The sequence below is a fragment of the Pseudopipra pipra genome, chromosome 2, assembly GCF_036250125.1.
Source record: "Pseudopipra pipra isolate bDixPip1 chromosome 2, bDixPip1.hap1, whole genome shotgun sequence".
NCBI classification, from domain to species: domain Eukaryota; kingdom Metazoa; phylum Chordata; class Aves; order Passeriformes; family Pipridae; genus Pseudopipra; species Pseudopipra pipra.
The window spans coordinates 11988160-12015389 of record NC_087550.1 but is presented as its reverse complement, the minus strand read 5'-3'; the positions used below and the strand labels follow the sequence as shown (position 1 = coordinate 12015389).

At 38.5% G+C, this 27230-nt stretch overlaps 1 protein-coding gene across 11 annotated transcripts in view; it reads right to left on the bottom strand.

Moving 5' to 3' along the window:
• Positions 1 to 27230, bottom strand: part of LOC135409019 (uncharacterized) — a 382762-nt gene that overhangs the window by 156810 nt on the left and 198722 nt on the right. For all 11 annotated transcript variants that reach the window (XR_010427982.1, XR_010427981.1, XR_010427983.1 and 8 more), the window contains one exon: positions 3419 to 3469. Coding sequence is in view for 6 of the 11 variants with exons in the window: in XM_064643992.1 (XP_064500062.1) it covers positions 3419 to 3469 (51 nt within the window). In the remaining 5 variants the exon portion in view is untranslated. The remainder of the gene's footprint in view (positions 1 to 3418; positions 3470 to 27230) is intronic.

Sequence of the window (27230 nt, the reverse complement as noted above, 5' to 3'; positions counted from 1 at the left end):
AGATCTCTCTGTGTATATGAAACCTGAGTGGAGAACAATTAGATGAATCCTGTGGTTTTGTTCAAGAGTAACACTGGCAACCGGATGCTCTCTGTGAAAACTGTGACTCCAATCTTCACTCCCAGTAGCTTTTCCCTATAATGTGCTCTGTATCTGCCAGGAACTTGATGTGCTAGAATAGTCCTAACTTGCTAAAACTTCTGAACATTTCAAAGAGGCACTGTTGGAGTACAAAAAACTTTGTCATGCCATTTACCAGAGCTCTTCTGCAATATGCTTTTCAGCTTTTTGCCCCAAAATAGCTATTTAGAGCTCTTAATATTTCATGGAGAAACTGAATTCACTCCTTGTAATGAAAACACAAGATGCCACCAGTAGCTCAAAAGAGCATGAAATGTAGATTTAAAATGAAAGAATTAAAAATAAGCATTTTCGTTTTGCATTGTCCTTGTTCATATAGAAAATTCCTGGTCCACAACCTGTGTACTGCACAGAAATTGTGTAATAACAATACACCCATACTTTTAGCAGGCTTTCAAAGCCTCTGAGAATATCAGTAGCCTTGCAAACCCTAAAATACAGCTTTTTTGGCAGTTCTCATAAGAATTTTCATAAGAATTGTTGTTGACCACATATCTACAGAAAATTCTGTTATTTCACAGTATCACAACAGCAACCCAACTAGTCACTAGGCAGTCATGCAGGCTCACAGCTTCCTACTGCACAAATGCCAACAGAATAAGGGGCTCATCAAAAACGTGAATAATCTTAAAAATACTTTGATTCATGTTTTAAGTTGATAGGGAGATATGAAAGGTGCCAAATCAGCTTCCATTTCAATATCAATATTAAAGACCAGCAATGCCCTCCATGCTGAGCTGCTCATCATCATCTGGATTCAGCCAAGCCCCCTTACTTCATCACAGACATGTTCATAAGCTGGGATCCAATTAATTTATGGAACTGCACAGGATACATACAGAGACACATCACGTCCATGGAGCAGCAGTGTCTACTGTAGCTCATTTTTTCTACTTCATAAAGGCTACAATCATCATCATTAAGGGCAAAAAAGGCCACAAATTAAGCCAATAAGGAAAGCAAACAGTTAATAGAATCACAGAATGGTCTGAGTTGGAAGGGACCTCAAAGATCATTTAGTTCCAACCCCCTGCCACACCTTCCACTAGACCAGGTTGCTCAGAGCTCCATCCAACATGGCCTTAAACACTTCCAGGAATGAGGCATCCACAGCTTCTCTGGGCAACCCGTGCCAGTGCCTCACCACCCGCACAGAAGAGAATTTCTTCCTCATATCTGAACAAACCTTCTCTCTTTCAGTTTCATTTCCCCTTGTCCTGTCACTACAGGCCCTTGTAAATAGTCTCTCTCCATCTTTCTTGTCGGCTCTCTTCAGGTACTGCAAAGCTGCAATTTGGTCACCCCAAGGTCTCACCAGAGCAGAGCAGAGGGGCAGAATCCCCTCCCTCCCCTGCTGCCCACATTACCCTTGATGCAGCCCAGGACACGGGGGGTTTCTGGGCTCCCATGGCTGGGTCATGTCCAGCCTCTCACCCACCAGCACCCCCAAGCCCTTCTCAGCAGAGCTGCCCTTGGTCTGTTCATCCCCCAGCCTGGATTGGTACTGGGAGTTGCCCTGACCCAGGTGCAGCACCTTGGACTTGGTCTTGTTAAACCTCATAGGATTCCTAACGGCACATTTCCTGAGCTTGTCCAGTATGAAACTTCTTTTGGGGATCTAACCTCTGCCTTTTGACTTATTTTCTCTAAAAAAATGTCATTGACTGACAGACATATTTTATCCAGAAACATAAACTAGGCAATTTTGAGAGCAGTGGCCAAAGTTAGGAAGCATGGAGGGTCCAGGGAAGAGGTGGGAGAAAATAGTTTATTCACTACAAATACAGTTTTGATGATGAATTTTACTTAATTCTTTTAATTAAAAAATTTTAAAAATTGTTCTATCAAAGACATATTTGGAGAAATTTTACTGAATTATATTGATTTTTGTTTCAGAAAAATTATTAACAGTATTTAAAGAAACAAAAACTGTTAAAAAATAAATTTGCTATTTGAGCCACAATGATTTCTTTTCTCAGATTTCTTAGAGTGGTAAATAAAACAATTATTATTCCAAATCAATCAAAGAATGACAATTTAATTACAATGTATATCTGGAAAGCAAACACCATGACAAGCTCTTCAGGAGAGACCGTAATATAAGAAGAAAAAGAATAGACAGTGTTAGCAATCTTTTTGCTAGAGCTGTAAGAATTATATTATTAACGGATTATATATTATTGATAATTATATCTTGTAATGTTTTCATAAAAAAAATTGAGCTATGGAACACTTTAACATGAAATAAGAGAAAGACTTACACAGGAACACTGTGATCTTATTTACTATTTTGTCTGTATTTGATTATTTTAACCAGGCCTAAGATGAGTCTATTGAAAAGCATAAGAACTTTAAATCTCAGGGAAACCATATCTCTATACTGTGAACACAATATTCCATCCAAAATAGCATCTTTAATTTATTTTGTCCACACTTGTCTCTCCCAACAAGATATCACATCACTGTATAGGAAACATCAAAAAACGATCAAATGGGGTGTAGGTAACATTAAAGTTGTACTTTATGCAAATTATATTGCCCAACTCCCTCATTAAAACCCATAACAATAAAAGACACGGCCAAGTTTTTTCTGCAAACTACCTACAGCTTATAACAACTGAAATTCCACAGGTAAAAAACAGAATCCAGCCTAAAAACCTATGCACAGCAAGAGTGTAAACTGGTGCTTTGCCTTAATGTCTTTGGTATCCACAAACCAGATCATTATCTGAAATTTCATTCATTTTCTAATTGTATTTTATGAATTTCACATGTACAGAAATAAATTTCTGCTTACAAATTTCCAAAGACATCTCTACTTCCCAACACCCACTGCAGTGTTGCTTTGCCATTCCTGTGATGTTAAAATACCATCCCTGGAGTTTTCAGCAGACAATCTTGTTTGCAATGCTGAAATACTGGTAGGTAAAGGGAGACTGACAGCACCCAGAAAAAAAAAAAATTCATTTGTAAGGTTTTGAAAAAACACAAAATGTGAAGAAACAAGGACAAGAGAAAAGAAGGTAGAGAAATAATAAAAATACATACGTTTGGAAAATAAACTCATTTTATAATTGAAAAAGGTAGAAGTCTTAAAATGTAAACTTTTTCTTTTTTTTTTTTAATGACAAACTAACAACAGCATTTTGAACATATTTATGATATATTTTGCAAATTTTTTCCCAATAATGCAGAACACCAATCTCTCAGAATTAGTCATCAAATGTCTGGAAAACATTCTTATTAAAAAAAAATGTGACTATGTGTATCTGCTTACCTGGACAGTTAAGTAAATTCTGGCCTGAACAGAATACATTGTAAAAGAAATCTGTAAAAGAGGGGAACAAAGTTTCAATATAATTTGTTTATTATTAAAAATTATAATTATTAAAAAAATTACTAAGTTTTGTAATGTTTTTAATGACAAAACTTAGAAAAAAGTGGTTACTACTATAGAGAAATTGCAAGCAGCAAAATAATTCTAAACAAAAAGCCTCTTAAAATCTACCAGGTCACTGTTTTCGCAAAAGATTTCTGATTGTGTGACAGGATTACATTTATAGACAATAAAAACCAAACCATGCTATTCAAAAAAGGATTAAAGGTATCTGTTATGTAGGTGGTATCAACTTTTATGTATTTTTATTCAAATACAAATGTGTAACTATCATGATTCCTTAAAGGATTCTCAGATGTCCGGCTGGTAAAAAAAACCCAAACATATATTTCTCATTAAATGATCTTCAGGGCATTTAAATATACAGAGTACATTTACTTCTATAACATTTCATATAAACACCATATCAAAAGAACGCTATTAAGACTGTAATGTGGTTAATATAAACATCAGAAAATGCCAAATGTTAGCCTGCCTTAGCAACTTTTATTTCTTCAATTAGCATGGAATATGCTACAGTTGTTAATTACTTAGTCCCACAGTATTTCCATGGGAACTTCTCTTCAGTCCATGCACAAACAGACATTCAAGAAGTTCAAGCACTGATATTTTGTGTAAATTTCATTGATTAACTTGTGGTCTGGAGAGACATTCATTCAAATCCTGATAGAAAAAAAGGTGATGCTTTTGCTATGGTCCATATAGTCTAATCATGATTGCTCTGACTGTGTTGCAAACACTGCACAACTCAAGTTCAGCAAATTCCTTTGCAGGAAAAACATTGTCCCAGATGAGTTCCTCAGTGCCAAGAGATCAAGCTGAAAAGTGAACACTTAATTTGAGTCACATGGGCTCAGTTTTTTTAGAGGACTCAGCATTACACTGGACTTTATACGTTAGAGATCCTGCTCAGTGGTTTCAGACGGAGACATTAACACCAAGCACGTTGCAAACCAGGTGACAAACTGAGGTTACAAAAGTAGGAAACACCTAATTGCTAAGCATCCCTAAAAAATTAGTGCAGTGCACTTCACATCTTGTATGAATTCTGTGGTAAATCAGAGGACTGAATTTTGTTTTGCTGGGCTTTAATCAATTTTGTCATGAGACAAAATTTTTCTTGATCAGATATGGTCTCAGTCTCTCCATTACTACAAACCAAATTCACCCTCAAAGGTGGCCCATCCACTTCCTGCTTGGATCGAGAACAGTATGAAAAAGAAGATTCTTACCAAGCAAGAAAAAATTCCCCCAGCACATTTGCAGAAGGTGGCTACATCAGGCTGCACAAAGCCGCTCTAGTACCGTTTGACTTTACCACTTCAATAATGTTATAACACAGGTTTTCTTGATAAGCAAATGTCTAATCAGGGTGTTTGGAATGCATAAAACCTTCAGAAATTGTGTTAGGAAGTATGGTATCTGCCAGCCACAATCACCAGCTCCAGTGCTGGAACATGTAGACGATCCTCTGAGAGGTCAGGGAATAACTGACAGCATATACCATCCTGTCTGCAAACTGGTATGACAGAAGAGTTGTTTGGTAGTGTTTGATTAAATACTCACTGACCCCAAGAAAAGAAACATAATTTCAATCCTGGACTCTGGAAATTAAGTCTCATAATGGTAAGTGTCAAACAATGTCAACAAAAGGCTCTTGAAAAAGACTGTGATAACACAGAAAGACAGTTGTATCACCTCGCTTCCATTCATCAGAGACAGCAGTTTCTGGCATATGGAACATCGTTCCATATATGAGTATTGGCGAACAAGCCTCACATTTTTCATTAAAAGGTAGGACAGTGACCACGGTGCTGAGAATTTTGGAATGGATCAATAAATAGCAACAGGAAAGGTACAGACAAACTGCAAACCTTGTCAAATCAGCCCTATTATCAGCAAAAACTGGAGTGTATCCTGCTCAAAATCAGGGTTCTTCTTGTTACATTAGCACTCTTCTGATGTAGCTAGACTTATTTATCTTAATTTAAAAACTGGGATTTGGATCAAACAACTTTGAGATGAAAGGGTCACGTCCTTACCATTTTCTTTGCCATCTACCTGTTTGTGACTTTTGAGAACATCTACCTCATTTCAGAAAGACATATCACCTGACTTATCCTCCCAGTCCCAACTACAGCCCTGTTACTGGGTTTGTGCCACTGGACTGTGCAGGTAACTGTAGATAAAACAGTTCCTCTGCTCACATCTAATAGCAAGAAAATTTTGAGCAATTTAACAGTAAGAGAATTCAAGTAAATGCAAAAAACAGTGAAAAGAAGACTGATGATAGGATAAAGGATAAACTAAACTGGTGACTATGCTTTACATAATCCTTTATGAGTGGAATGAGTTATACTCAGAAAACAATAACCAAACAAAAAATAAACCTAAAACCAACAGAAAACATAACCAGAATCTACTGCTGTGCAATCAGTTGGACAAACAGTCCGAATGTGTCCAGAACAGCAAGACGTTCAGGAGAATATCTGTCTCTCCATGTTGAAGATAGTCGTGTTTGTCTGAGAAAGACTACTACTTTGTGCACTAAAAGTCAGCAGTCTTGCTGATGATTGCTCCTTTACCCTTTTCCTGACAGTTTTGTGAGGGAAGCTTTGGATTTGAACTCCAGCCACAACAGCTATATCCCACCATTCTCAATCACCCATGGTTAGACTCCAGAACCAAACATGCATAGTCCTGATGATTATATTTGTTTAGAATCAGAGAGGAAACTATCCTTCCCTGTCAGACTTCTGGGTACTTTTGTTGTTACTTTCAGTGTGATGATAGGCATGAAAACTGAGCAAGAGTAAATGCATTAATGACAGACCGGATGCAATTTACTTATCTTGGCCACGTCTCAAAACTGTGATGGTCACCCATCCCTGCTGATGCAGGCGTTGCTGCCAGCACTCCTGTACCAGCCAAAAGTTCTGAACATATTACTCTGCTCTGGGGAAATAAAAGCAGCAGCTCCACTTCCTTCATTAATTATGTCTCAGCCTTTTTCAGAGCAAAAGATACTGCTCACCACTCCTTGGTCCACTTATCTCTCTATTGCTTAGAGAAAGTAACTTGAATTCTTTACCTTCTAATGAATCAAAACCAAACTGTTATTCCCACTCTCACTGGAGGAACAGGCATCATGAAGAGTCTGATGACTGAAGATAGGGGGTTTTTTTACCTCTGATAAAGTCCAAGCAAGAAATGATGCAAGTTTCCCTTCTAGTTTGCAGAGTCTGCAGACATAGTAGCCAACTTCTTATTTTCAAACTGAGCACATATGATATAAAAACCATCAAGGTACTGGGACAATTATCATGCAATTCTAAAGATACAAATTTTGCAGTCACTTTAGAGGAGAACAGTGTTTTTAGTCTCTTCTTATTCTTTAAACATTTAATAGTAATCCTATTTTATGCATATTAATTTTAAGACATAAAGAGATTTGCAAGGGTATTGATTTCATTGGGAGTTAAGGGCTAAATATCTTTATTTGGAGCCACAGCCTTCATCCTATTAAATCTCTACATTTATTGTCTGCACACAAATCATTATAAAACAGGCATTATTCAAGAAAGAACTCAATAGCAAGAGAAAAGCCCAATTAACAAGGAATTCAATGCAATTATGGAGGTTCGGAAGTTGCCTGGGGTTGTGTTTGCCTGCAAATCATTGGGGAAAGATGAAAAGGGAAGAGTTTGTTTCATCCCCCCTTCCAAAGTATTTTTTTTTTTAACTCAGGTCTACATTATTAATTTTTAAAAGCTGAAGTATCAGGACTTCTACAAAGTCACAGGTTAGGAACAAAGATGCCATGAACTGGGTTTCTGGGGGATCTTTATTTTGCAACACTGTCATCAGTGCCAGGGTTATCCCTATCAATAGCTAAAAGCAGCAGACTGGAGCTCTTGTCTATAGCTTTTGGATGTTTGTACATAATTAAACTGGCTTTTCTGACCCTAGTCTGTAGACATTAAAGTCAGGTCAGCACAAACAATCCTGGAATGTACATTATAATGCCTAAACTTCTTACATCCACTTCCACACCTATTTGTGGGAAAAAAGAAAAAAGGACTAAAAACAGAGGGCCAACTGAAATGGACACTGGCTAATTAAAGTCAGGCTTTTTAAATTATTAGAACCTGCCTTATTTTATTATTACAGACTCAAGTCTTTCTATAAAAAAAATGGCACTGTAAATCCTCCAGTTAACAATGTAAAGTCAATGGATAAAAGAAATCTGTCAGTTTATATATCCATTTTAAAAAGTTGTGGAAACAGGAGGATCACAGTTGAATACCTTTGTGATAGCATTGAGGCATTTCAAGACAGCATATATTTCTTTACACAGTGTTTTTATGGCCTTTTTGTGTGTAATATTGCGATGGGCTTCATACACCTTCTTACACCAGCAAAATACTGGGCTGGTTACAAACACAACAACAAATATGTTCAGTGAACTTTGAGAGCTGCACATTCCTGCTTTTCAGCATGCAACTGCTTTATCCCCTGTGGCAGCTACCCACAGCTTTCCAGCTTGGAATCAGGCTTCTGTTCTCAAGGTGGATTCAGATATATTACGATACATCACTCTTGGAAGGATGATGTTTATTTTCGCAGTTTTTATCCCTAACATCTTCCTAGAAAGCAACAAGCTGAACTTAGCAAGGGTTTCCAGGGCGACCTCAATGGCCCCAAGACACTTATGGCTCTACTCAGCATGCAGTGACACAAGGCAGAGATACTGGTTCCTCCATCTCAGTCCTCCTGAGAGGGATAGCAGCCTGTACATACATTGCCAAGGCTGAAGGAAAGATACACAGTTTGAGATGGACCTTAGCCTGGTTGTACTAACTAATGTCCCATGAAATAGAAATATGGTTGCAAAAAGTGAAGGATGCCCAGGCTTTGCATCAAGTGAGGTAGGGCCAGAGCTGAACTCTACCAACAGTGAGAAACAACTCCATCTAGGTGGGTGTGGACACAACCCCCACTGTGGCAGCTCCTGAGGGCCTTTGAGAGACCATCAACATCCCAACACTGAAGTCCTATCTAAATAAATTAATTTTGCTCATCAGGAAAAGCTCTGCAAACCTATTTATGCTGTTTACAGTGAAAGTAATGCAACCAACATGCAAGAGTTTGCACAATCCAAGCAGAACACACAACTGAATGACAGCAGGTTTGTCTGACAAGGCAGTTCTGATCCCATCAGGGAGCTACAACAAAATAAAAGTTATATTACAGGTGCAGAACTCAACAGTATAAAATAATCTAAAAAAGTGTTAATTCAAATAAAATTGTTTGCATTTTTTTCAAAAACAAGTGTACACATTTCAGGAGGAAAAGACTTCTAATATTGGAGATGGTAATAAATGCATGCATAAAGAATTAACAGAATCCTCTAAACAGTATTGAAAATGCTGACACTCTTTGATTTTTAATGTTTTAAAAAAATCCCCTTTTTGTAATGTATATTTCCAGCTGAACAGGGCCAATCTGAAAACACTGTAAAGTCATATTTAATGCAGAAAACCTTGAAGAAGTCACCTACCAGTACCTCAGATACCACTAAAACTGGGCTGGATAATTTTGTGGTGAAAAAATGTTCATGGTATTTTCTGCATTTGAAGTAAGTACATAAGTATGAGAAGAATCAAACTCTTTCTCATGTGTTGGTGTGACCAAAGACAAACTATATAGAGGGATTTTCTTGATATGGATTTTTGTGGGGGTTTTTTATAATTTTTATTTTGTGGACAGTTGTGTCTCAGAAGCATAATACAGAAAAATTAAACATTTTATTAAATGAATTTGAGACCTTCAAGGTCCTTGCAAATGTTGAGAGATTTGGGAGTGAGAACTTAACACTTCTTTCCCCACCAAGATCTATTCTACTTTGTAAGGCTTCAGGTTCACTTCATTTCTTAAATTAGGGGTGAAACTAGACTCAAATATTGGGTCTGCTAATTGCAGTCAGATTCCTACAACAATACACAAGCAACGACCAGTTTACCAACACAAAGCCTTTATAAATGTTTTTGTTTTATAGTAGTAGTTTCACTCACTGCTAAAAAGAAAGGACAGTCTTTTAAGTAAAAGTCTTTTTTCCTCCTAAACTACTTAAAACAGGATTAATTTTAACATACTTACTAGGGGTTGGATTGCACTGTAAGCCCATTATAACAGAAAAAGAGATGTAAAACCTCCACTGCATCTGGAGGAGGATCAGAAGACACATCCACATCTCCCACACAGCCACTGTCCCCTGTAGCTCACTCCTGTGGCAGGTACTTTGTGGGGAACCATCCCCGAAACCACAGTCTTTATTCCCCTTCAGAAGGCAAAAGCAGATTTCTGTTTTCCTGTTGTCCCCTGCACCTTTTTAAGAATCCGAAATGTCTCCCTACGGAGAAGAAATTCCACATCCATGTCCAGATGTTAGCAAAAGGCAAAGACATTCTAGAGGCCTGTTCCAGACAAGTACAGCATGGTGCTTCACCCTGTTTTGCTGTGACTGTGAATGCTGCTGTTCGTAAAACCTGACCATGAACTCACCCCTGTCTTATACACCAGAACATTCAAACTCAGTGATGTGCTACACTTAGAGTCCATGCAGCACAAAGCTGAATGTACTGTTGAATACCAAATACCATGCAGGAACAGTAGCTCAAAACCTGATCTCAGATACCTCACTATAGGTGCAGAGTAACTCCATTAAACCATAAACCAGAAAAAACCAAAACACATCCCTCTCACCCGTCTCATTACATTACTATTTCTTTTTTATTAAAAAAAACCAAAACAGTAAGTATTACATTATTTATTTATCCAGTCGAGTAACTTGTTTAAGATTTTCAGCATTATTTTGGCTGAGCTTTGTAATTTGTCTTGTAACATTCTTTACTATACCACATGAATGGAAAGCTGCATTTCAAAGAACTGCAAAGCCACAAGTTACGTAACAACCGCTGTAAAGAGGAATCTGCTTTAATTCATAATAGGTATAATTAGCATAATAGAAATTAATTACATTATATTTTAGTGCATCTCTAAAACACTCCAGATGTTTTACGCTTTCAATACTTCATTTGTATTTACTTAAATTCTTCCTAAACAAGGTTTGTAGAGGAACAGTACATAGACCTGACAGCTAAACACCAAATTGCTCATTTTTTCACTAGTGTGACTAAACAGGAGAAAATTATATTCTGTTTGCTGCTCACCCCCTCAAACAAGTCAAACAAAAACCTCAGCTAACAAATCTATCCAAATATAGTGTTATACAGGAGGTGGGATGAGGTGATACGTCGCTCTGCACTTTGTTTTTTTCCCTGTGAAACTGCATGGTCTTAGCAAAATAAAGAAAATAAAACCACAAAACAAAGAAAAAACTCAAATCCCAGAGATTCTCAAAGATATTATTTGAATATTTCACCTTCCAAATCCAGTCAGAAACACTCCGTACTTACATTTTGTCCTAAAGATTATTCTCTACCTTAAACCTTTGACATCTGTTCCTAGATAAATTCCAGTTTTTCCCGGTACAGCTTCAGCATTCCCGCTGCTTACCCTATTGTTGACTGCCTCATCCCTCAGTATTTTTCCACATAAGTCACATCCCCCACCCACAACTATTTTTACATCAGGAACCTGTTGCCTGCATGGCCAAACACTTACCTACAATGCATTTTTCACTATCATGACTAAGAAAAGAGCTGTGGTTTTGTCGCCCATGTGAGCCCGGCTCGCTGCTCGCAGCCAGCCTGGGGTCTCCTTCTGAGGCCCAACACAGACAACTGGAGCTGGTGGAATTTACAGCACCGCCGTGACCTCTGCCTTTAACCTTGAAAAAGCTTCGTTATCTCTAGAGCACCCTTCTTCCCTCTGGTAACACAGACAGATTCCTTTCAGAGGCTTTTCAGCTGGAGAGAAGTATTTCAGTAATTATTCTTCTTCTGACAATTCTAATACAGAAATCTCACACAAAATGTTTGCTGCAAACTATAAATACTCTGATTTCTGATGTTTCTGTGATCTCTCCTGTCTGCACAACTTCATCCACAACACTGGTCTTTCACTAGTCAAATACAATAAATTGGCATATGTATTCCAGTGATCACTACTGTCACTCTCTCCCACTTCTCCAACATATTCTCCCTCTCCTTTTCCAACTCCCCAGTTATGTCTTGAGCTATGTAGCCCACCAGAAGAAAAATCCTTCTGTTACATCCTATTGCCTCATTTTCTTCCATTTTTTATTCCTGTTCCTGTATGTCTGACTTCCATGAAGAACCATCAGTTCTAGAAATATTCCTCCTTACAAAGTACTTGTCTGTGTTGCTCCTCCACTTACTCCTCTCTTAATGGAGCATTTGATAAGAGTTTTCTCTTGTTCCCTGGCATCTCCTTGGACCAGGCAATTCAATTGTTTTCTACTTAGGTCATGTCCAGCCGCAGCACAAAGAACTGTCTTCCACTAAGAAATGTCTCTTGTTTCTGACACAAGTGCAGTTCAGTACATTGCTGATCTTTCCATCCTCTTAGGTGCATTGGTTCCATGTCTTCCAAGCTACTAAGAAAGTCCTTGGTGCATGGATACAGCATATACACATTCCAGCCTAAACAGTGCTTTGAGGTACTTAGACAAGCTTTATTACTGAATAATCCAAGCACTTAACAAGCTTTAGGTATTTATCCCCCCAACAGCCCTGTAAGAGATCCCTATTTTTACCTGATGGGGAACTGAGGCATAGGAAAACTACTTATGCTACTTAATGGCAGGATATCTGCGACAACTCAGGAACCAAAGCTGTGCCTCTGATAACCCAGACTAGAATGCTAATCTAAAGACTATTCCTCCTACTTCCTGAATGATAAGGGTTCAGCAAATCCTACGTAGGTGGCTTTTTCCCCTGCTGCCCTTGGAATGATCTGTGCGCAGATGAGTTATTTGGGCTGTCTTGAAGGCAAAGAAATGGAGCATCTTTTCCTCCCTGTGTACACCTTTAGCCAGAAACTGTTTAGCCATTCATGTTTTACCGTGTGCAGCACTTTTAATTTTAGTCTGTGATATAAAAATGGATGGGCCTATAGCTATTACCAGATGCAGTTAAAGAAAAAAAAAACAACAGAAGAAAGAAAGGGGAAAAGAAAGGAACATGTTACCTATGGTTTCTGAGCAGAACTCTGAAGCAACAGTGAAATCTCTGCTATTTTCAGTATCATCTTCTTTCCTTGGGAAATCATGGCCCATCACAGCATACTGATCAGCACCCTTTGTCAAAGCTTTCATCAAATAAGGAGGAAAAATGTCAAAATTCTAAGCATTGTTCTATTCAGGATGATGATATCTGCTTTCTTTACTGAAGACTGGAATTTTCTCCAGGCACTGAACAGTTCTTGAGTCTGTTTAAATGAGATAGCTCTACTATCTCATGAAGAAATACTGCCTACACAGAGACAGCAGCCAGAGGTAGCCGCTGTGACTTTGCCAGTGCAACTCCTTGGATACAAAGTTATTACAAATCATTACCTGCATCAGGCAGGTAAGTCTGCTGAGGTGAGGGATAGGGAAAGGGGAAAGAAGAGGTAAAGGTGATAAAGACAAACACTGTTTGCAAATCATTTGCCTACTCCAAACAAAATCATAAATAAAAATTATTTCCAGTAAACAGGTAGAACCTTGGGAATTAAAATAGTTTTTGTTCCTCATAAAACAATTTTTTTTTCCTAGGACCAAAACTATACAACCTCTGGGTCCAAGTTTATATGAATTTCAAAACAAAACAAATATTCTTTCTAAATGGTAGCAACTTCATTAAACAGGGCATCTGTTTCAAACTTTCCACACACCATGAATTGATGAAGTCAATCCAAGTCTACTTTTTATTCTCTAAGTTTCTCAAGCTAAGATGAAAAGAACATCTGATGACGAGTAGTTCATTTAAGCAACTCAGACTACACCTATATTGCTTGTTTTGTCCTTTTCCTATAGCAAAGTGTAGTTTGTGCTCAGGTGGAAATCTGAACATCTCTTATCTAGTTCACTTTATCATTTATAACCTACTAAGCAATATCAAGAATGTTGAAAATAGCAGCTTAAAATTATATCACAGAAACGGGAAGAAATGGCCAACTGTGTTCCTGGGAAGAAATAGCCAATTTTGTTCCTAACTCATTTAACATGATCATGAAACTTTTTTGTATAAAAGAATATATACTATTGTAATGATCAAGAAAGACCATGTTTTGATATTAATTCACTTCTGTAAAACTTATAGTAGCAAATATTCTTTATGAGAAGCTATCGGCGCACTACTGCTACCCTGGTGGGGACTTGCTATAATATTACAATGTTCAGACAACTCAGTTCTACCAATAGATGTTATCCCTTGTTTCCATGCACACACATGAGCCACAATGTCCATTTATGTGTAAGAGCAGATCTAGATGAAATTATCCCGACTTACGGATGTGTCTGAAGCTGGAACTTTTAAACTGGGCCATACTGAATCTAAAGGGAAATCTCCCCCCCCCAAAAAAAAAACCCCAAACAACAACAAGAAAAAAAAAGACATTCAAAACAAGGCCCTGCATGCCATGAAGTCTGGCACAATCTTAATCCATAACAAGGCTATGAATGAGCACATGGCATTCTCAAGTACTACCACACTAACATTTAGTTTGATATATCTTACAGATGGCAGTATTTTGCCACAGTAGGGAGAAGGTCTTGGCAGGGAAGCACAGAAAACAATAAACACTGAAGTTTTGAGAACTGGATTTTTAGAAACTGGCCTCCATGTTTGTGACATCTGAAGCTAGTCTGGAAATAAAGCCTTTAATTTCCTCTGTAGCTGTTGCCAAGAATACAAGGAAACCCTGAAAGGAAGAGGAGGAGACGAATGAAGCAGGATGTGGAAGGTAAGGATTCACAGCAGCAGCAGCAGGATGCTGTGGTGTCCTCCCATAGCTGATAGCATCCATGGGTCCACCTGCAAAATCTCAGATTACCAAAAGTAAAGCTTAACTACCAAAACCCCCTGACATATTTGTGGAGGGTAATGCTCCAGGGTACTCAACCTTGCAGCACTCACAGAGCCCTTCTATACAGCTTGCATCTTTGTGAATCAGCATTAGCTTTCCATGATTTGTATTTACCTACAAAACCACCTCAACATAGCAAAGGAAATTAAAAGATTGTGCTACTCAAAACTAGACCTAATAAATAGCTGGACCTCAGTTAGTAGAAACCTCTCCTTGCTTCCAGTGTGGCCCAAACGTCACTGTAATGAAGAAATGTCTTCTGCATCCCTCCACTGGGGATCTGGGACTGCAGGAGTAAGGCCAGGGACACGGGGCTGCCAGGGTGGTGCAGAGCCATCGCTCTCCAACCTGTCCCTTCCCACAGCACTACTGAGGTGAGCTGGGCCAGGCTGGGGATGGTGATCAGGGTCAAGAACGGCTCAGCCATCCCCGGTGGCCACTGCAGGCCCCAGAGCTGGCCAGGAAGGCAGCCCCTGAGATGGGATGGGGTAGAGCTGGGGTCAGGGTGGAGCCCAGCTCAGAGGGGCCCAGGGCTGGGAAGGGTTGTGGTGTGTCAGCGCCAGGGCTGAAATGTAGCTTTGAAGAGGAGGGTGAGCCCCCCTCAGGTTTCTCACAGCTCTCCTCAGGACTGGACACCTATGCCCCCAGCCAAGGAAGCCAAACATGATGTGGAAGTGGGGAAGGAATGTTCCCATGACCTTTACACGTATAATTTGTACTCATAGATACATATGCACCACATTCTACTGCCCTTCTGAGCATCCAGGCAGTGAGTAAACACATGGTCAACCTCGCCAGGTCCACGTGGGATAGTGGTTGTTCACTCTCCTCTTCCAGTAGGAGGATTTACTCATAATACATTCCCACTCCTCCTGGAAAAGAGGAGCCAGAAGGCATGGTGAGTCACCACTGCCTCCCTGCAGTGCCCTCCGGATGCACCGCTGTGCCTCATCATCCTCCACACAGGAGAACTGGTAAAATCCCACATGATTCACAGTCTCTCACTGAAAGCAACATTTACCATCCTGAAGAAAGAGGACAACTGTGCACAGAAGGCTTTACAGTTTGATGGGCAAGGCTCCTAGCAAACATAGGAACCAGGCCTCCAGCCTTCTGCGGTCTTCCTAGCAGTGCTCCTCGACATACTGACTAAAAGCTGCTGGTAGCCTGTAAGATACTGCAAGATAAACTCCAAAAATATTGTAGGATTTAAAAACAGAGAGAAGAAAACATATGCATATCCTTGCACATGTAAGCCAGCACACAAACAAGTGGGGAAAACAAACCTCATAAAAAAGCTTCCAAAGTTTTGCTTCATTTTTATCCGTTGGTAAATGAAAACCACTGCAGTATTACTAAGGGGAAGGTCTCTGGTTTTTGTTCTCCAAAAGGTTCAGTAGTCCTTTCATTAAATAGGACTGGGAACCACTACTATAAAGCACTCATCACTGTAGCAGCAGAGATCCTCCTGAGTAAATTAGATCTGCACTGTACAGCACCGACTCAATTGAAAGGAGCTATTTGCTCTTCAACCCATTCTTTAATGTTTTTTTTTAAAAATAGATTGTTGAAAGAATGCTTTATAATGATCATTCTGCTGCTGGTAGTGGAAATACTTTACCAACAGCAGCTCTGGAAGATGTGTTGGGAGTTAGTTTTTCATATGAGATACTCATTTACTGAGGATACTACTTTAGAAAGCCAGCTTGTCATTTCAAGCATTCACAGCATTTTTCTTTTCATTTCCTTGACCATTTTATGTTCAAATAAAATCGTTCAAATGATCTCCTCAGCTCCTAGGGGTTTTTTATGTCCTAGTTTATATCTTTTTATTCAGTTTCTCAGCTCCTGAAACAATAAACACTGCTGTTATCATAAGCAAGGTACTGCTACCATACATAAGCAATCTAGTCCTGCTTTCTTTGTGACATGTTCCAGGTTAAGGAAGGAAGCTAAAGGTTATAGTAAAGCCACAAAACAATGGATTTTGTATCCTGGTTTTTCCCTCCTCAAGAGCTCTTCCAAACTGCCATTAGGCATACCTTCAGCTTCCAGCCTGTAAATCCAGAAGGCAAATGAGAAAAGCCACCATGAGCAGGGTGGCACACATCACATACTAGGCTATGCAGGTAACAAAGGGAAAAGCAGCTGCCACTTTTTTTGCAGCACAATGTAAAAGTCTACCTTAAAAAACTGCCCAAAGCATATCAGAGATGGTTAAAATTCCGAGACTTTCTCCATTGAATTGCTCAATACCTTTTTCCTCAATCTGCACTAGTTGAGAGCTTTTTAAAAAATGAGCAAGCATGACTCATTTTTATGACCAATGCACCATTCGCAAAATGCTTTCCAACCAGATTGCAGTTCAAATAAGACATGTGTATTGTTGCAAAACAAAATATGCTGGCTGAACAGAATGTATTCATCTATATTAGTTTTTCTTTCTAAATCCAGCACACTGGGAGCTAAATTAATCTGCTGAGTGCTAAATTCATCTACTGAGAGCTACTGTAGATTCAGGGAAATGTTTTGAGTGCTGTAGCAAACAAGTCTCCCTCACTCAGGAGCCCTCTGTGGGCTGTGGGTGTTTTAACCATTTTGTCTGCTTCCAAGCAAGCGAGCAGCTGATAGATGAGGGAAACACTCATTGATTTGCAGTGGCAGCACCACAGCCAATCAGCCCTGGAACAAGGCACAATCACGAATCTCTCCAACTATGCATATTTATATGCAGCTGTCGTACCTCCGAGTCTCCAGGGAATACCGAGTGCTTGTGTGGCCACCAACACACACTGTGCTATCCTGCAGCCTGCTCTCACTTAACTATGGTGGGGAAAGATGGAATAGACTTAAACACATTTCATTTTCCCTGGCTGGGCTACCCCAGCAAAGTGCATGTCTAATATGAGTACTCTATACTCCCATAAATTCTTATTCCAGAGGCATTTTCAGAGGGCCAAAACATTAAAAGGAAACAAACATCTTGAAAGAATGTGTTTTCAGTAGTGTAGGCTGAGCTACAACAATACAGTAACAGAGACAAGCATCTTGCCAACAGTGTCAGTATTGAGGAAAGGGTAAGAGAAAGAACTTTCCCTTGTGCCAGCCACAGTGGCCGTGCATGGGCAGCACCCAGGGGTGCTAGACCTGTCTTGTGAATGTAACTCCTCTGCTCAGAGATGGGGGACAGGGGTTTGGAAGAGTGATGTGGGGTTTTCCTTTCGGCTTGGCAAACTGTAAGACTTGAAAACATAACCAAAAAGGGAGAGGTCTGTGGAGCTGAAAGAGAGAAGTCTGAGCAGAAATGCAAACAGAGAAATGGCCTCATAAAAGAGAAAACACAGCGATCTGGCACTTGGCGGGAGGTTAGTGAAGTAAATGCACTGAGGATTCAGAGGGGACTGGCTAATCTATTTAATGGTCAAACCATTAGTAGTCTACTGAAGGAGAATGACATTTAAAGTTGTTTCTCACAGTGTATGGGCACACAAAGCTTCTGCTGACTTGTATCAGAAGAAAGACAATAGTGGAACCCAAACTGTGCACCATCCAAAAGGAGCTGAAACAAAGCCTACAGCCTCCATGTACAGGTGAGTTTGCCTGCCTGCGGTCAGGCTCCTCACAGCTGGGCTCACTGGCACATTCCCCTGTGGAAAGTCATCCTAGGAGCTCACTTGGGGTTTTTACACAGAAAACTAGCCCTCTCAAGCTGGACCTTGCTGTTCAAGTAAAGCCATGCTTGCAAACAAGGGTGGCACACAAAAGGCTGAAATCCAAAATCATTACAATCCAAAGCCATAAATAAAAATCATGTTTATATATATTCCTAAAATATCTTCACTGAGTTGCCAGGAATACTTGCATTTGCTACTCCCTTGCAAGCAAGCCTTGCTAAGACATAAAAGGGGGAAAAGAAAAGGATAGAGTATTTACAATTGAAAAAAAGACTACAATTGGGTTTTATTTATTGTGGCAATCACATATAAATTTAACTCCTACTACAAAATTATTCTCATATTTTCAGTTCCAAAGAACAATAGAAAAAAGCTACCACTAAATGCCAAAAAAGAAACCTTCTACATACAGTAGATATATGCTAAATAAAACTGCTAATCTGAGAAAGATTGTTACAGAAATCTACATCATTATAAGATCAAACTCCAAGCGGTATTGTATCAAATTGATGAAAATCTTGTATGGATCAGGAAATGAAGCAAATGGACCTATTTTATGTTCAAGTTTATTACTGAAAATGGGTTTTACGATTTGCTGTGCATAGTTAAAGTGCTACCCAGACAAATTACAGCTGCTCTTTTAACCTGAACATAAGATGGCACAGTTCCAGCCAATCTGAAGTATGGTTTCTAGGCAGGATGTCAAATCTCAGCCCCCTGGGTTCCAGAATGATGGATTGAACCTTGAAAGTTGCAGCAGAGCAGCATATGTGATTTCTGTACTGTATTTTGATCACTCATGAATATATTAAAGCATGTCCATGCATGCTATTCAAAGCTTTGGTTTATTGCTTTAAACTATCATTAACAAAAAAAAAAAATTAGCACCTTTTTTCCAAAGGTAAACAAACACATAATAAAAATGTAATGCTAAATTAAAGGTAAAAGAACTGGTTATAAATTTGTGGGGTTTTTTGCTTTGTTCACTGAAGAAAGCTATTAGATAATGATGCAGTGAAAGGACACCATTTTAGAAGCCAGATCTCCTCACAAAACTATTGGCATATGCTGCCTACACATTTAAAAAAAAAAAAAAAAGAAAAAAAAAGAAAAAAAAAAAGAAGCCATGAGTTTTTGCATTATCAACTAATGTAAGTAAAGAACAACAATGTTTTTTAAAACAGTTTTTGGCATGCAAACACACTATCCAAATGTTAGACATCAGACACCCTTCTCCACCTGCTCATTCAGATGCTCCAAATGTTGTTATACTTCCATTTCCTTAATTTATTTTCCTCTCTTTTGTGTTCCTTTTCCCTTCAAGAATGTTGCCCCTACAAAATTATAATTAATCCAAGGAAAGATATCCCCCAAAATGCCCTTTGGAAAGCTGGGGGAAGGTGGAGGATACTAATATCACATGTGGAGGCTATTGCAGTGTTGACCTGGACTGTGTGCTCGAGGAGAGGTTCCTGGGACAGGCAGAGTCTCCTGCTGGGGGGCTCTGAGCTCAGACCCTGAACACCATCACAGCACAAGAAATAAACACATTAGCAACATCATCATATTGCACATTGAACCCCACTGAAGTCTGTAGCTGTTCAAGATGCACATAAATGCACACTGTAGAGTTTTTGGAATCAGGGACAGAGCACAGTTCCTACAAGACTGGGGCAGCTTTGAGGGGAACTCGCTTTTAATAGAAGTAAAGACAAAAAAAAAAAAAAAAGGAGTGGAAAGTCAACATACAGCAATTTAATGAATGACTTGTGCAACTCCGCACTGGTTTAAAAGCTCCTAATTTACATACTTTTCAGCTAGTTAATGTCTGCCTTCAGGACATGGTTTTAAACACTGTATTAACACTGTGACTTTTCTGCTTTTTCAACTTCTATGGTTTTACTCTTCAGAATCCCCTTGTTTATGATGACAATATAAAATACTTTAACTTGCAATTTAGTAACAGTTACCAAATTCTAGGTCAAGGTTGGCTTTGAATATATCCTGAAAACATATTATCTATATATTTTACATCATGTAGTACAATTTCAGAATCTGGTTAATTTGCGTTTCTGTAAGACTATTAGTTTAAAATCACATTTTTAAAGTTTTTAAAGTTATTACATTGTCCAAGACCATAGTATAGACTCACAGAGAAGACTGAGAGAGGGAGGCACCTCTGGAGTTTTGCTGGGCCAACCCAGCTCAGAGCAGGCTCAGCCAGAACAGGTTGCTCAGGGCTGTGTCCAGTTGGGTTTTAAATATCTCCAAGGATGGAGAATCCACAGCCTCTCTGAACATCCTGCTTCCTTGCTGGCCACACCCTGAGTAAAAAGTTCTGTTTTTTTCAAATCATCTTTAAACAGAATTGCTGTCATCTTTCCACTGAATGCCACTGAGCCTGGCTCCATCTTCTATACTGCATCACACTAGTTCTGTATAGACATCATGCACATAATGTGTTGTATTTAAACATAAGAAACTAAAATGGCCAAAGTTCATTAGCTTACAAACATGTTGTCCCATCTTTCCAATTAATTTTTAGCACGCAGTTGAGGGCATGACACCAAGAACAACAAAATAAGGAAATAAGATGTTCTAACTTAAAAAGAAAGATGGCAGAAATCCTTGTAATCTTAGTGTCCTGATCTTTGCTCATAAGCATGTACAGAGAAACCAGAAATAACTGGGTGAAATTCAGTTTAGATCCTCAGGGTTTAAAAATACCAGATTTTTTTGGTGAGTTTCAAAGGAAATTAAGCACTGAGATTTCTTTGAAACCTAAGGCATTTCAGGTGTGAAAAGCAAACCCTTTAGGGTTTCATTTGTTCTTCAAACAACACTATGGACTACAAAATAGGTTTAAAAATTTTACTGTATTTAAAATTTCTAACATCTTCTTTGTCACTACTGAACTTTTCATAATAAAGGCTATGAAGAAACACCTTCTTAAATTGGAAGTATAATTACACTGAAGTTAAAAGGAAGTTTCAATTTCAAAATTAATCCAATACATGTTTTTAATAAAGGTGTGGAAAATTAAGAATGTGACTGTCAGACATTACGTAGAATTTGCAGCCTTTTGAAAATTTGTATTTTTGAAATTTAATTGATTCCATATGCAAAAAAAGGTGCCTACCAAAAAGCTGCAGCATCACTAAGAGTTCACCTTTTTATTAATATCCTAACTCTATGTATGTTGCAGACTATAAATAAATTTACCAACAGAGTTAGATAAAGCTAATTAATTAGCTGTAACATTTGACATAAGGATCACAATAGTTAATTGATTATACTCTATATAAAAAATAAGTCTGAATGAAATCTAATGTAAACTGATGCTGCTCTTGGCCAAACTCCTTCAGTCAGCGAATCACCATGAACAAACGACCTCAACAGTTCCCCAATAGTATGAATTTGTCTTTTGTTTGTAATTGGATCATTTGGTATTTTAACTGGCCAGCTTTCTAGACTTATGATCCTACACTTTATCATCTTTATGCTTAATTTGGTGCCAATTGCTGAACACTTCTTTCTTAGTTATTTCATTCTTTGATTCTGGCAAAACTGGGAGAACTGAAGACTTGTTTACTAAAAGTTAAAGCAAAGAGGACACAGCAACAGCAAATCCTCCAAACTGCTTTTACAGGACTTCTGGAAAACAAAAACAAATGAAACAAACAAAAAACTACATACCTTTCTGCCTGTGCCATCATCGGAAAGTCTACTGGGCAAGGTACAAGCTGCAGAGGTTGGATCCCTCTCTGATACAAGTGCAGGGACCATGAACATCTCAGTCCAAGCCCGGGCAATGGAGCAGTGAAGAGAGAGCTCCAGGCCTCGGCCAAGACAAGCCAAACAGGCAGCTTTCCTCTGCCTGCCACGGATTCTGATTCAGGATATTACTCATCACCCCCAGCAATGAAATTTTGACTCTACTGAAGTCAATGGCAAAACACTTGTTCAGCAGGGCCAAAATTTTGCCTGAGTTTATTACTGACTTTATAGCAGTGACAAAATCTGATATCCTATTTCCAAACTCCTAAGACACCAGCTGCCTTCCTGTTTAGGATCACACGTTACCATAATGTTTTTCCAACTATTAAATAGATATTTGTATCCATAAAAAGGAAACCAAAGAAGAAATAAAAAGGAAAGCAAGAACAAAATAAAGGACTATTGCTAACATTTAGCAGATATGCTCTAAGTACAATAAATGAATTTTCCGATGTAAAGGCACCAGTTTATTACCAAAATACTTCTTTCCTTTGGATGGAAACTAAGTTCTCTTTTGTCTTTTCTTCCTTTATATTTTTTTTGGTTACTATTCATTATCATTAAATTTCCTGTAATTAAAACTGCTGAATTAAAAACACATGGCTGCTTGTGAAGCCAATGCTTCACAACATACTGACATCCCAGAACCATGTTTAGCCAAGAAAAAGCAGATCAGCTTTCATTATTGCTACAGGATTTACTGAAACTTAGTACAGCTACAAGCTCTATCTACTGCCTTATCACGCAGTACCTGTACCTGTGAGTATAAGCACTGTACAACTTAAAAGTCATCTTACAGAGCATGACATTTTAATGCAAAAATCCAGTTCCCAAAATGTGTGCTGATTTGACTTCTGAGAGCCCATATAATAAGTTCGGGATATCCATTATTTTAAACTAACTCAGAAACACTCACTTTTATGAGATAAAATCAAGGAAACACCACTGAAACAATACATTTCTAGACCTCACTGGCCCAATAATTTTCCAAGAATATAGTTTACCTGCCACTTTCACATTTTTATGTGGTTTGCTCTGTCATTTTACAATTGTAGTTTATAATGCATTCACCCCAACCTGCACCCGTCAGAGTTTTTTTTGGCTTCACCTTCTACCTGCGGAACTAGAGAAATATTGCTTCTTTAAGGAACTTTTTCACACCACAGCAATTAAATACTAGATAATTCTTTTCAAGTAATACGACAGCTGCTTTCAAAGGAACAGAGAGAACCATTGCGCAGAGAGAGATGCTGCCTAAAGATCCTGAAAATACCTGTGCTCACAGTTCTGGTGTGGCCAACTTGCTGTGCAATGCCATTCCTCAACTACTCAAGGGCATTTCAGACCATGTCTGCTTTTCACATCCAGTCCTATTCTCTGATATGTAGGAGGATATATATTATCTGACTGGCATTTAGAGAAATGCATTACAGCAGGTTTTGCAGGATGCCATTTGTGTATTCATAATGAGCAGAAAAAAAACAGGAATGAACTCTAAGTACTATGTGAAGAGCAAAGGGCAATCCTTTCAATACAATCTCCTTTTCAACTCTCATTTTATGTGCTTGGCTTATTTTTTGAAATACACAAAAATGGCAGGTTTTGCATCCTTATGACGAGTACTGTATGTGGAAAGGCACAAGCCAACTTCTATATTTATACTCATCTTTCCAATGCAATATTGACATTTTCTTAGATTATAATAAAAGCTGTAATGACTTCAGAGTTGGTCTCCAGGAATAAAACTGACTAAAATATGTGTCGAAATACATAAATGAGAATTTTGCAATGTACAAACTTTCAGCAAATATCATCAGGCAGTATGTTCTCTGTGACACAGAACTTGTTCCTTCCAGTGTAAAATACAAGAGAAGGATCATTGTTTGGAGTCACGCAGCACCCTCCATAATTAAAAAGCAAGGCAAATTTCAAAGCATGAGAAGACTACGCAATACTTCAACTCTTGGAGAAGTGAGAGAGGTGGGAATTTTGAAATTTGCTGCAGGCCAATTATGAGAATCCTCCTTTAATTTTCCTCAAGCTTAATAACGCACATTACAAGAGCTCAAAACAAAGGGTGATAATTTTTCTGTAGCTCAGCTTCCGGTACCTAACTCACCTCATTTAAGAAGGCACATTTCCACACCCATCAATGGACAGAGAGGGGCTCTTCCAAAGGGAAATTCCAATTGCCCCTTTTTCTGAGCTGTCTTTTAACATCAGATTGTGGAAATATTCCACAAACTCTTCAAGAACGGGTGCCCAAGAAGCGTACTACAAAATAAAGGATTCTAATGAGTGATTATTAACTTCTGTCTGCCTCCACTGAGGGCACAGTAAGTAGACTTTTAATCCTAGAAACTACAGGAAATTCTTCAAAAGCTGTAACTGAACTATACAAGTAAGGAATTAACTCAAACTGTTAGAAAATACTGTGCTACATGGGTAAAGGCAGACCCAGCTGAGCTAAAGCACTGCACTGTAAGAAAAACTGACAAGGATCTCATTTAATTACCTGCATAAATATGAACTTCAAATAACTTAATTGAGCAAAAGAACCTTATGACAGGATGTCACTTCTTTTTTTTATTTTTAAACCAAAAAAACCCCAAAGCTATGCCTCAAAACCAGTATTAGCAAAAGCTTTGCAAAAGCAACAATCAAAGATCAGTAAACAGAGAAGTGCCCAGTGAATGGGTGATGCAAAGGTTACCCTCTGTTTCCAAGAAGGAAAAAGAGGCAGGAGAACCACTGGGAATGAGCAACAGGAAGGGGTAGAGCAGAACTGACTAAGATGAAAGTAGAAGCGACTCTGGGGCAAAACTGAGATGCCTCAAAGTGGTATTACAGTGAGCACCAGAGAGTTTCAAAATCCAAAAAAACAACTTCCTGATTGGTTTTCAAAATGAAGATGTGGCCAATGGAAGTAATCCAGGTGTGATACCTCAACAGATTTCTAGTGTGATGGGCCTATATTGCTGAATTTTAAGTGCACGGTCCTTTTGGAGAAAGAGCTTTAAGTAAAAACATAAAAGAGAGTACAGCAGCTAAACTACTAAATGACAGAGGAAAACAGAAAAAAATCTAATGAAAAAGATATGGGAACCATGCACAGAAAACTTTTATTTCAAAACTGACTTCTTAATTTCAGACTGAATTCTATCTGCAAGTCAATTAGGATTTCCGCTTGCCTGCTGTTAATGAGGTGGCGAAAGTCACTTTGACACCACTTTTGTGCTCTCAGAGGTAAAGACTGAAGTGTTTGACTGCCAGTGAACCCAAATAAATGGAAACACATACGTATAAAAAGACCACTATTCCTTCCTAACTTCCCAAGTAACGCATTGGAAATAAATCCTTTTGACTTTACTCTGGTGTGTTTTCCACCAGGGCATGGTGCACACAACCTCATATAGCCCATTTTGCTAACTATTGTGATATCACATTAAACTGCTGAGAAGAGAACAGTTGTTACAGAATCAACAGAACAAAAATTTCAGAGTTTGTTTTCTTATTTTAACTGTGAGACTTTGGGTACGTATAGTTATCAAGAAGAAAAACAGAAATGAATGTGCATGAGTAGAAAATAAACAGAAAACTGCTGAATTAGTACTGTAATTCTGGGATAATGGGCCTGATGCCTCCCCTTCTGTTTTGTAAATATTTTTTCAAGTATTTCCTATAATTCCCATTGAAAGCTGATTTCCTGTTCTCAGTTACACACAACATGGGCAATGAGGCACAAGGTAGAAAGTGACTTTGGTCTGGCTGGAAGGATGTTCTTTGAGATGATGCATGATTCACCCCAGGAGATTTTAAAAATTCTATCTGTGAAAGCAATACTGATGTTTAACTTGAGTTTTTTGGGGGGTGGGGCAGAAGAAGCATATTTGGGGTTCTTAGCACCAAAAATCTTGTATTATATTTTTTTCCAGAAATGCCACCTCACAGATGGAGTAGAGCAGCAGTCCCTCTTCTAATTTCATTCACCAGTTGTACTGGTCTGAGGGCTGTACATCATCAGTCTCCCATGCTGCCATAATCACTTTCTAGACTGTGTCATAGATTCCTCACTGCTAACTGGCTCATTACTCAGGAACACACTCTAACAAATTATTTCAGTTTAAGACAGATTTTTCAACATCCTCTTCTCAGATGGAATGTTGCGCTGGTTTATAACAGGCAAAATGTCAGGGACCACAGACATTTGATTTGGGTGTGCTCTGAAAACTTTGAAATCTTATCCAGGATTATCCACCTCCTTGTGGTGTCCCTTCCTCCTCCCTTTTTCATAACTTCAGGTCACAACAGACGCCTATTTGTTTCCTTTTCTGCTCCTGGATTTCTACAATCTCATCCTGTCTGACATCTATAGCAGAGATACTCTTGTGGAGTTTCCTTCAATTCCCACTGCAAGCTCAGATTTCTAAGTTCTGATTTCTTTGATACTAATCCTCTGTAGGATTTTTTTTTTTTTTTGGCAATAAAAATTCTCCTCAACAGTTTCTTAATTTTTAAAAGGAATATAAAAATAAAAGTTTGCTATGAAAAAAAATAAATCAGTTGTTTTGTGCTCAAAAGATGAATAATACTTTGAGTGAAACACAAGCCCACCACGGAAGGGCAGCAAAAAGACCGGATACTGCCTCATTCCTACATTGGCCCTACCATTATTTTGACCTCATTTGTCATCTTTGAGGTGTTCAAATAGAAGTTCTCAGCACCTCAGCAGACCAGCCACACACTAGAAAAGATTATGGTGCTGACAACATCAAATTTGTTGTCCAAAACATCCAAAAAAACCCCTGTCTTAAATTCAGCAGTGAAATGTTGGAAAAACTCTGAGGAATCAAACAGTTTATGGAAGGAAACAGGTAACTCCTCTCTCCTCTACAACTTAAAATACTGCAGAAAGAAGTTTGTCTTGTACATGAAAATTCTAATGCATGCAATGATTTTTTTCCTTCTTTGTTTTCTTTTTTTTAATGAAACCCAAGGGATAGAAAATCTTTTACCTGAGAAGATAAAAAGAAAAATGAATTTTCAAAATCCACACTACTCAAGTGGATTACACTACTTAAAATTCAGCAGGCACTGACTAGAAAACCTCTTTTCCTAGATTCTTCTTGACATACTGTGGTACTACTTTAAATTTGAATCGAGATGAATTTTACCAAACTTAACTC